The sequence below is a fragment of the Bombyx mori genome, chromosome 15 (assembly GCF_030269925.1).
Source record: "Bombyx mori chromosome 15, ASM3026992v2".
Taxonomy (NCBI): domain Eukaryota; kingdom Metazoa; phylum Arthropoda; class Insecta; order Lepidoptera; family Bombycidae; genus Bombyx; species Bombyx mori.
This window is the reverse complement of record NC_085121.1, coordinates 16,565,428-16,578,085: the sequence shown is the minus strand read 5'-3', so window position 1 is coordinate 16,578,085 and position 12,658 is coordinate 16,565,428. Positions and strand designations below refer to the sequence as shown.

Here is a 12,658-nt window from a genome sequence, read left to right as displayed (position 1 = left end):
TAAATAAATCGTTTGTCGTTTCAAGTTTGTTATTGTGGTAGGGGTTCTGACCCATTTCGACTTTTCCTTATGTAATGTTGTTGACAAAAACCTTTTTCTCTCTCTCTTGTTCAATTTGTGATGTTTTGTCTTTTAGAACAATTGCGCAATTTAAAGAAGATTGGACTGGTAGGGTAAGTAAGGGTTGAAAAACTTTGCTTTAAGTTCGGGTCAACACATTTATTTATTTCTACTTGGAAACACTATCCTTAGAGTAAGACACAATAAGATAATACATCATTGTATATCAGGAAATATGTATTATTAAAAGAACACAGTTAAAATGACCAAAACGTACTATATGAAGAGCTATCTTGTAGATTAATTCATAGAGCAGCAATAGAGAGAGATAAGTTTTGTGTGCACAGGAGGTTCGTCGTTGAAGTGAAACTAAAAACGGCATGGTGTGATAGACTATATCACCCAAAAAGTAATCCTCCACTGTACTATATATGAGACTGCCAACCGTAAAAGTGACCTAGGCTTACCATAGTTAGATGTAGATAATGAGGTATGAATTTTCTTTTACATGGCTTCGTAGCAAAAAACAATTCGCGCATAAATAATGTTTACAAAGCCATCTGTTATCTATGTGTGAAACTAGGGATAAGCCGTTTTTGCATGGAAATTTATTATGTTTTAAATAAATTGCAATTTATAAGCACGAATATGAAAAATTGTGGGTTAGGCCACTTTTACGCTGACGGCCTCATATACTAGGGACATTCTGTACATGGCATTTACTTTAAAATATCTCAGCTGCATGAGCTACATACCGTTTCCGTAAAGATTTAAATCAACACATTAAGGTCTAACAGAAAGTTTAAAAAAAAAGATACAATCGTGCCTGCCACCGACATAACTGAATTCGACTTAAAACTTACAATTACAAATCAAACATAAAGAAAATTCTAAAAAGCTGAAATATACTAGACATAACCTTGATTCGTACTCCACCCCTGACAACGTGTAAGGGGTCATTGAACTCGCGTGATCCAATACATTCGAATTCAAGCGTCGAATGTCGAGGTTATTGTTTTGTGAAAAAATATTGGTGACATTTTCACGTCTTTTTTTTGTTTTTTTTCGAAATAGTTTCACGGAACCGGTTCTGTTAGTGTAAGCTGAAAGTGTTAAATAATTGAATACCGATTTTGTACCAAACCTTTTTTAGAACTGACCTTTTATTGTAAATAGGCTGTGATCGAGATAAATATAGTATTAAGTGGTTACCAGAGTCCATAGACCAGGTCAAAAACTAAATATTTTGTAAAACAGCTGTTCGTTTGAGACCCGAAGATCCCTGTTCAAACTGGAACCCATCACTGTTTCACTGCACAAATACCCTAGGATAGTACCCATTCGAGAATACATTACGTCCTACCAAAAATGAAAATTAATGACCACAATAACCTGATCTATTGGGACATGAGTTCTAAGTCTCAATTTTTGCAGTACAACGGCTGCCTTACCTTTCAAACCGAAACTCTGCTTCTCGTCATCAACAGCGAAAATAAGGGTTAGCCTACTGAGTTTCTCGCCGGATCTGCTCAGTGGGTCGCTTTCTGATCCAGTGGTAGATTCTGGGAAGCAAGGCTCTTGCTAGGGTTCATGTTAGCAACGTCATCAGGTTTGAGCCCCGTGAGCTCACCTACTAGCTCGGTGACGCTGATATGGTCTCTCTAGACCATCAGATTATGTAGAAAAAAACCACAATTGCTTACCCGATCAATCCTACTATATTAATAGTTCATTGTCGGCAATATATGAAGCGACAGCAACTGCTTTTGACAGGTTTTTTCAGTACTCCGCAGAGTCGCAATTTCGCGAAATTGGTTTTGGATTGGTTTTTAGTGTCCATTCCGTTTGGTATATTGAACCTGCAGTGTTTTTTTCATTAAGGCTATCTGTGAGCACAGTATTTATTTAGGAAAATTTGTATATTCCCCTTGTGTAAACTGGAGGTAAGTCGCAAGATTCAATACGAAGACAATTACTTAGCGATTACGTCACAGGCAGTCCAATGAGGCGCGATTGAGTATGTATGAGGAGATTGGCAGTATGTAAGGTATTCATTGGAATTTTTTGCATTAGTAAAATTTTAATAATAAACTTTTTCTCATACAATGTCATAGAACGTACAGTACGTACAGACAGACCTCTTTGAATTATTTCAAGCGTCCGTATCCTATAGGTTAAAATTCGATGATACCATGTACCATACCGTTTGAAATCTTAGTAATAGTTTTTGTTTAACATAAATAGGTATCTAACTATTTTTCATGATATTTCTTTTTAAAATACCATAATAACGTCATAACATCAATAACTTTTTAAGTTGTCCTTATCTAACGGTTATGACAACTGGATTATTTAATCTATATATTAATACGTGAAGCAAAAACTTTGTATCCCTTTTTACAAATACATTTTTTTTTAATTATTCATTAATAATACAGTATCAATTAAAAAAAAATTACACACACTACCATGTATTTGACACACAAACTTATAATAGATACTCTTCGTTTATTGTCAAACTTTAGTTATTACATTAAGTCTGTGGTCAAATTGAGAAAATGTAATATTGTTTATCTTTAATATTATTTGTCTATGGTGTGGTTTTGACGAAATCTGTAAATAAAGAACTATAATAGTCTTTGATAATAGAACCTTAATGATGTAATTCAAACTTATCATTTCAATTAATTATAGTCGAATTTCGACTGCTCCGGGACCACTAGTAATATATAATTATTTTACAATGCTCATTACTCGTATCCAATGTCGTGACTATTCCGCCATTCAAATCCCGCTATTAGCAAATTTACTTGAAAATAGATACGTAGCTTCCGAGCGACTTCCGCGAACGTAATATAAAAATCAAAACCACTGAAGTTATTAGGGCGTATTGCATTTTGAATACCGACTTCCTGCCTATTTTGCTGCGAAACAGTTCTAATTTGAAGATTACAAAAAACTATTTATGGACTAAAACGCTTAACATCAGGTAAGCACGTTCCCACGTGAGCACGTTCAACTATCAAAGCATAAATAGACAATCATGTAATAAAATTCAAACTTGCGAGACGTATAATTTCTATAATTATAGTTTCGGCGTATTGCGAAACAATTTCCAAAAGTTCTATTATCTTGCATTTTGGTGCCGTAAAGTAATAATATAGTCTCGGATGATAATGGAAATACAGTTACTTATCACAGTATCAACGAAACTTAATTTAACGGGCGTCTGGTGTAGTGGTAAGTGACATGGTCACTACACAAGGGGGTCGCGGTTTCGAATCCCGCCAAGGGAAGATATTTGTATGATAAATATAAAAAATGTCTTTTCCAGGGTTATGGATGTTTATTAAATATATGTATGTGTATAATAAAAATCTTACATTTATATCCGTTATCTGGTACCTGTAACACAAGTTCTTTACGAACTTATCACGGGACCAGTTAACGTGGCGTGATTGTTAGTATTTTATTTTTTTAATGTGGTTGTGCATATTCTTGTCGTGATATCAATAGGGTCTAAGAATCAATTAACACTCCGTAACTTGTGATCTCATTATCTTATCAACGGCAATAAAAATCATTTTTAGTCTCTGATCTCCTCTTTGCGTCAATAATTCTCAATGCTGAGGGTCGTGGCCTCATGAGGCTTTTTTGGGAAAATATACATGGTGGGGTCACGTGTCCTTCCACGGCAGAACTTTTGGAAGGGATTAGTTCTTCAAGGCTGCTGAAGCCTTATTTGGGTCCGGTTAATGAACTGTCGCCAGATATTCGGCATTGACTGTTTTACGATGGAAAGGTCGAACTCCAACTTAACATACATACACATGATGTTATATACAATATTATTATACTTTCTAATATTGCTTGTTGTTTTTGCCCTGGTTCCACTATGTGAGGTCAGCTCAACATGTCCTAATTTTCCATTTATCAAACGTCATCTCTGCACTCACTCCCTTTTCTCGCATATCCTCTGTAACATAATCTATATAAGATCTTATTAGGAGACGCCCTTCTGACGTTACTGTTTACTTTCATACCCATTCTTTTTGGCCACATGATCATCCTCTCTCCGCATAGCATGCTTATACCATATGACCTTTCACTCGTAATTTTCTCCGTCACTAGCGCTATTTTTAGTCTTCCCTTTTTACACCCATTTCTGTATTATCTACTTAGTAATATATGTTTTATTTTTATTTTTTAATGCTAAGATGGGTAGACGAGCTCACAGCTCACCTGGTGTTAAGTGGTTACTGGAGCCCATAGGTATCTACGACGTAAATGCGCCACCTACCTTGAGATATCAGTTCTAAGGTCTCAGTATAGTTACTATGATATTAATAGTAACTAATTATAATTTCTATCGTATGATATTATTTTCAATTAATTATTAGTGGTAATAGGGCATAATGAATAATATAGTAGTACTGTTTCACACAGGTTTCAATAAATTTATACTTGTATGTTATGATAGCCGTGTTCCAAGAAACCGATCTTAAATCACGAATGTTCTCCTAGGTAATGAAAATATAAACGTATTATTGTACCTTAAAACTGGTTGATATTAAAAATAAATAAAAGGAGCCACAAAATTAAATGCGACAATGAAATTCACTCGGTTTTGTAAGGACTGATTCCACTGCCCCAGAAGCCAGGAGGCGTTAGATTTTTATCACGATCATACAAAGGGCCTTCATTCTGGCACAACGCTTGGTTACATTTTAATATTTCCCGTCAATGGAGATCTTCTGAATGACGACAATTTCAATGTAATATCTTTAAAATCTTTGGATGTTTATAGAGGAAAATTCTTTTCTCCTTTCTTATAGGAATTTAATAAAAATCATGGCTTAGTCTAGGAGTCGTTACACGGTGTTTGGGGCCTAATGAGAAAGTAGCCCGATATACTCGTATCTACTGATGTGACTATGTCAGTTTTCAACACTTCTAGCATGGTATAATTCTGTAAGTAAATACGTACCCAGTAAAACTTGATGAACATGACAAACATAATAATGATAATATGTATACATAATTTAACTGGGAACATATTACGCACGGTTTTCCGGTCCCAAATTAGAATTTCCTGTGTTGTGGGTCACAGAGACTGACAGTAATAGTTATATACATTTAAATATATACATACATAGATAATAAACACTCAGTCAAAGAGCCAAAAAACATTTTCATCACACGAATGTTTTCGCGATGTGGGAATTGAACCCACGACCCTATAGTAGAATTATTTTGTCCGTGCAGTTTGGGTCATAAAACATAGCCCGGCTAGGGCGGTGAGCATGTTGCGCGGGCGCAACGCCTTTATCGATAAAAAACAAAAGAGTCATCAAAGGCAGGTAGGTACACAGCGGCAGGGCGGTATACTAAGGGTGGTGACACATTGTTATATTATGAGTCATTTGTACTTACCTGCAAACTATAATACATTATGTCGAAGAGAAATGTGTTTTTATGCATTCGTTCTCTGAATTTCTTTAGTGACACAATGGCTACTCCTTTGTTTTGTACCAAAACAGCAGATTTTATTAAAAATAATATTTGCACGTGTTGTTATCAACAATGTGTTACAGTTTTCACTGAAATAAGAATAGATACCGAAAAGTTACAAAGTGTTAATTTCTGCCGTTCTCGTTAACTTGCTGTGGCGATATGTGGTGTTAGTGTTCGATTAGTCATTTTTTCTTTCATTTTTATCACTAACCCAAAAAATTACAAAACTAAATACACTAACGATAACGCTTATCGACAACAATAATGCGCATCACTATGCCCGTCCATAAGGCTCGTGAGTGGAAGAGAGAGCGAAATACTCGCTTCACCGCTCCGATTTTTTATAACCCAAACTGCACGGACAAAATAATTCTACTATAGTTGCAACAGTCAGGAGCAATAGCTACTGTACTACCGACTCAGTCAAAATAAGGTGTGATGAAACCCGATTTTTTTAGTTTTGAATTCTGCCTCCACTTTTAGATTCCACAGTCCTGCTTATTTCTGCCGCAAAACAGTCTCGCGTTCCGGCTTAAAGAGCGGGATGGCATTATCCAAAAATAATAATTAACTCACGTCTTATATTTCAATATTTATAACGACTTTCAGGTTCAAGTCCTGATTAGAGTCTAATGACTTTAGATACTGCTAAGAATCTAAGTGTCTAGTATATGAATATTTCCTGAAACTGTTAATTTGAATGAGAAACGTTTAAATAATATGGACTTCAGAACTTAAAGTGCTTAAAACACCCTAAAGCTATAATAGTGGAACAAGAGAAAACGACAAAAACACAGACAAACAAATGAAATGAAATGGCTAATTCAAACATTTCAGTGCTTATCCCGACAAAGGCAGTATCAGACGCATTCATTCTTTGAATAGATCGACACTGTTACCGGTTCGGAGCCATTTCAAAGCCTTTGTCGGACGGCGAGGTGTGAGTTCGCGCATCCAACTAGGAAATAGATAAATAACACCGAGTCAACCTTATTTTGTTGTGCCTTTTGCAGACTCGCAGACTCAATAAAAAATGTTTTACGGTGGAATCTCGTCTGTTCTGATGTATTTATTCATGAATAGTAATAAAACATAGAACAATAGTAAGACTCTTAGTTGTGCCATCATTTTGGCTATTAAATTGACATTTTTATCAATAGATTGATGAGTTCAAATGATGATGAGGTAAATATCTATGGATTTCCAATCGTAAAGTAACCTACAAACCTCATTGAAAAAAACCTGAATTTTTTTCCTACCTAAGCTTGAGCCTTGAGCTCAACCTGACGACGTTGCTAACACGAACACTAGGAAGAGCCGTGCTTCGCAGAATCCACCACCGGATCGGAAACGCGACCCACTGAGAAGATCCGGCGAGAAACTCAGTGGGCTGTGTTTGTGGAGTAATTTACTCGTCGAAAGCGACGGGTTCGACGAAAACGGTGACCGGTACCTAAAAACACCGTTAATGGATCTGGAGGATCCGAAATGATGTGTTTTGGGCGACGTCGACTGCTTTCCATTCTGTCCGCAGGATCGGGCGAACTGCTATGTGGTTTTATTCCTATATAATCAAAAATAAGCCTTCAATGAATTATTTGAAAGTAGAGAATTGCACAACTGTATCTTCTTGTCTGAGTTACAATAGCACGATAGACTCTATGAATTTCTCTGTTTTTTTTACCTATTACCCAATTTTTACCTTTTAAGCATATTGCTCTCTGCGCAATAATCTTGATTATTTTCATTTTATCTGATACATTCATGAAAAGTAAAATTTTGCAGAGCAATCCAATTAAAATTAAAACTTCAATTTCAATTACTTTATTATACGCATTTAGAAGCTGGCAATGTTTTTAATAAACTCGACGAGGCTATAAAAATCGTTATCTCGAAACGACTTTCTATAAAAGCTCCGAAGTGTGGCGATAAACCACTATTTACAACGTCATTCTCAACTTGTACAATAATACAGAGATGTGTTTTTTCCTTCGTTTTAAAAAAGTTAAGATAGCAGGAATTGTTACCTAAGTTTCATATTACTTCGTGGCAGGAATAGTTGGGATGGTGGTATCTACACCAGGGGCTACATACCAAAGGGTATCTTATGATGGCCACAGATTTCCATACTTTTTGTTATGTCTGGTCGTCGACCTGCGACCCACCTGATGTGTTATCGTGACTGATGCTCATAGATACTAATAATTCTAAAGACACCATTTAACCACTGCTCATGGTTCAGATATCTTAACCTTTACATTTGATAGCACTTGGAGTACACCGTGAAGGGGTTTTGAAAAAATCAAATCTTAAAATGTACTGGTAATCAACGCAACAGTAGGGATTGACTCATCTCCTGTAGAGATATAGGACAGAGGGAAAGATCTTCCATCGAGCGGGTGATATTGCTCGGTAGACCGACGGTCCGAATGTTGTTGTTCGGAACTTGTATATATGCAAGCCTATCTTGAAAATGTCGTAAGCGAGATTCAGGCATCTGTCCAATATCTTGCATTGTATGATGGCTACCGCCTCATCTCCAACCCTAAACGGGGGTGGGTTTTTATCTCAAACAATTCTTAATCGCACTAATAACGCTAATTTATGATTTTGTAAAGTGTGATCTTACGATGCTATTTCATTGTGATAGAAACCGTTAATTAATGCATTACCTTAATCATAGATCAACAAACAATAATAGGCGCTCTTATCTTTGAAAACTAACAGCCAACCGTTAAACAGACTAGCAACATGTAAATGATGAGACAATTGTACTATTTAAAATACTAACGCAATTGCTTAGTTTCATTTAAAGTATCAACCACAATATAGTTGACATAGGTGTATGCTCCATGAATGTCTTTATATAGGTAAATAAATTGTTAAAGCAATGCACTTTATAAATATCTAATAATTGGTGAGCTTAGTAATCGCCTTATTTAAAAGTTCTGAAACCCAGATCTTCTATCTTCATCGTGATATCAACACTATATCGTGATATTATTGTAATATTATCAGAAGTATACAAAAGGTCCAAATTTTAGATTGCTCATACCAATAGTAGGTATTTACGTGATTATGTTATTTAATATGTCAAACTGACAGATCAAACTGGCTGACTCGGTGGTGTAGTAGGTAACGCCCCTGACTGCTGTGACGAGGGTCGTGGGTTCGATTCCCACATCGGGCAAACATTGTGTGATAAACAGGTTTGTTTGCTCTTTGTCTTTGATGTTTATTATCTATATATGTATATTATCTATATTTAAACGTATATAAGTATGTTTATCAGTCTCTGATACCCATAATCTTAAAATGGGACTGGATGACGGTGCGTGATTTGTTCCCAGTTATTACTATTTTAGCCCTCGTAATGAGTACTTCATTGAGTGGTCGGTGGTGCAAAAGAAAGTCGAGGACAAAAGATCTCGTAGACGATCTCCCAACACGATGGACCGAACTCATAAAATCTGTGAGTCACTCCAATAAAAAAGATTCCTCTCACTCTGCGAAACATCGTACTACATGGCGTCGCATCGCGAGAGCATCGGCATCGCAGGATTTGACTGATGAATGACCACGACGACTCTATCAAGAGTGTACGACTAAGAAGAAGAAGAAGAATTATTATTTTATGATTATAAACTATATTAGATTTAGTCCAGTTTCAAACCAATTAAACACGCTTCTGGGCTTTGAGTCTATTCTTGTACAAGTAAAAACGAAAACAAAAATTTTAACCATAGAAAACCTTAGACGGTGCTCCATACCTCCGTGACTGTTGTTAGTTAAGGTTTAAAATTTTCATAATACAAGTAATTATAATATGAAACGGCACGATAAGTTTAAAAAATTCAAAAATGATTCCAGAACATTCGCTGATATAACGTACAGGGGACACGCGAATTTTTTGTAGCAGCTAACTTTAGTATAGAACTATTTTAATTCTATCCTGTTTGATAAGCCTTGACTTTCGCTTTAAGGAGATAATGAAAAAAACTTAAACGTGTGGATACTTGATCTCTTAGTTCTCAGAATGTAAGATTACGGTTTAAGATTACAATTTTGCATACTGGTGGCAGGACCTCTTGTGAGTCCGCACGGGTAGCTACCACCACCCCGCATATTTCTGCCGTGAAGCAGCAATGCGTTTCGTTTTGAAGGGTGGGGTAGCCGTTGTAACTATACTGAGACCGTAGAACTTATATTTCAAGGCGGGTGGCGCATTTACGTTGCAGATGGCTATGGGCTTCAGTACGAACGAAAACATTACTCTTAAATCTGGAAAAATACTCTTGATCACATTCCACTAGTAACTAACATAAGAAAATTATAATACCAAAACATTTAAATGAGTCCCACACTAAATCTCATTTACAGCTGATACACATTCTGATTCAACACTTAGGACTTGTAATATATATACATTTTATGATCCTTTGAGTAAGTATTATTTAATATATGAGCGCACACTTAACCGAACACTTAGGAAAAAGACAAGACGGAAGTTGAGTAAAGAGCGAGATAGCTACATTTTAGAATTACAGCTATCGAATGCGTTTAGGAATTGGTTTGATATCTCACATAATTGAAATCCTAAAATTATATTTGAAATCTAACGCTATTTTTTCGAACTGAATTTAAGCTGCCAACTCAAAATCGGCTGCCAAAGAAGAAATATTCGCAAATGGGAAACCCAGATAATCCACCTTTCAATTCCACACCTACATTGGATTCTAACAGCGGGAATTTCGTACGAAAATCTGCAAAATTCAAACGACAAATCATCCGAGACCACGACAGTGTCATGCACCTCTGCGCCAAGAGTAATATGTACAGCAAATATTTGTACTACGTCTTCGCTGAGATTTGTTCCAGATTTTCGTATTTCATTTGTTGGTTTATTTTGTTTATTCCCTTTAGGATTAGATTGAGAGTGTGTGCTTGAAAGAAAGGGAAAAATTGGACTGACTTCATTTGTTTTTGTCCATTTTTTTTCAAATGTTATTTTGTTATTATTCAAATTCAAAATTTCTTTGAATTCTGTTTCGGTTTTTTTCTCTTGTTATATTTACTTTTATACACAGCAGATATACAGTATATACCCCGATATAAATCCCATATTATTATAACCAGAAGGAAACAGAGGTTACTGAATATCAGCGTTCTTATATATACATATAGACATGTAAACGACTACTTCTCTATTTTATGTTTAATTTTTATTAAATTAAACCAATATGATGGTTAATTTTAATGTAAAAAGACGACCTAAACCTAAAATACGCGGCAGGGCAACAGTAAAATATATGAAAAGTCCTACATATAATTCTAGAGCCTACCGTAAAGTACTTCCTACGCAAAACTGGTCAAAAATGGTATACGTAATATATCTTGGCTGGCCCATAAGTTAAGAGTCGCACAGCGGGCGATGGAGAGAGCTATGCTCGGTATCTCCCTAAGGGACAAAATCCGGAACGAATAAATTCGACGGAGAACCAAAGCCGACGACATAGCTCTCAAAGTTAGCAGGCTAAAGTGGCAATGGGCCGGTCACATCTGTCGAGCCAGCGACGCCAGGTGGGGGAGGAAAGTCCTCGAATGGAGGCCACGGATGGGTACCAGGAGCGTGGGGCGTCCTTCAACCAGGTGTACCGACGACTTAGTGCGCACGGCAGGAAGTCGTTGGATGCGGAAGGCGGAGGACCGGATTATGTAGAAGGCATTAGGGAAGACCTATGTTCAGCAGTGGGCAGATAAAGGCTGATGATGGTGATGATGATGATGAATATATCTTGACTAGTACTCGCAAAAATTACCTATTATTATAAATTAAATTTATATGAATTTGGATTCAAGTATTGTTTGTTTAATATTCATTATTATCAAAAAAAAATTGCCATCCTTTGCCTACAAATATAACTGCTAAATAAATCGGTCAACAGTTCGGGAAAACTTATTTTGGATCCACAACAAAACCTTAATCGTTTGTCAACACAACTACGTATTTATTTGAAAGTTACAAAGCAAATTCGCGGAACAATATTTGCAGTTTGTTTATTCAATGAGAAAAACATATTTCATTTCCGCTGGACTCGATCCAAAGTTTGCCTTTATCTCGCAATATACGTGTCACTTGTATATGAACTAAGGTGACTGATATTTAGGTACATTTATTTTAAACATTTTAATTTTTAACGTTAATATTTGAGAGGCCTAGATGAGGAGACGGTTTAAGTTCCATTTGCTTTTTAACGAAGCCAACACCTAATATGAACATAATTACACTATGACGTCAGATTTAATGTTATGAGAAATCGCAGTTAGAATTAACCGGCAAGATCATCGCACGGATCCCCCTACAAACTAATAAAATTATTTTTGTTATTGCTTAGGACTCATAAGAGGTTCTACCAGTAATATATATTGCCTTGGCTTGAAATTTTACATTTCAATGCCGATCAATTACCAATTACCAAACAATTATCTTGGCGGTATGCTTGTCCATGAAAACAGCTAATAATAACTTTTGGTGTCCTTTAAGCTCTCAAGATTAACCAAATATTATCACTTCCAACGATAAGGTCAAGTGTTCGTTAACGTTGGACCAACAACGTAAAATTACATTATTGATTTTGTTTTAGTTGGGCCAACGCTCCAAGCCAAGTACCCAGTAATCGTTTTCATTCACGGGGAGTCTTTCGAATGGAATTCCGGTAATGTTTACGATGGCTCCGTGTTGGCTAGCTACGCTGGATTAGTTGTTATCACCATCAATTACAGGCTCGGTATCCTTGGTAAGTATAATAATACTTTTGGATAATTTAGTAATATTTTTCTCAAAAATACATTTATGAAGTAGCGTTTTTTTACAAAACGAATCATATGAGTCATAGATTTTTTCTTTACTTAAACATTATTGTTTTCTTTCTTCTTCTGTTAGTATCCGCATTTCATTCAAATTATAATCAAATTGTCGATTACATCAATATTCACAAGATAGACCCCTCATTTCTTCGACAAAATAGCTCTGAGAACCAAATTAAGCAATTGAGTTTTTTATTTATAATAAATACTCATTTTG

At 35.9% G+C, this 12,658-nt stretch overlaps 1 protein-coding gene across 1 annotated transcript in view; it reads left to right on the top strand.

Moving 5' to 3' along the window:
• The window catches only part of LOC101738471 (neuroligin-4, X-linked), a 116,396-nt gene that overhangs the window by 90,735 nt on the left and 13,003 nt on the right, over positions 1 to 12,658 (top strand). The window contains exon 4 of the mRNA XM_012688920.4: positions 12,219 to 12,371. Coding sequence (XP_012544374.1) covers positions 12,219 to 12,371 — 153 coding nt within the window. The remainder of the gene's footprint in view (positions 1 to 12,218; positions 12,372 to 12,658) is intronic.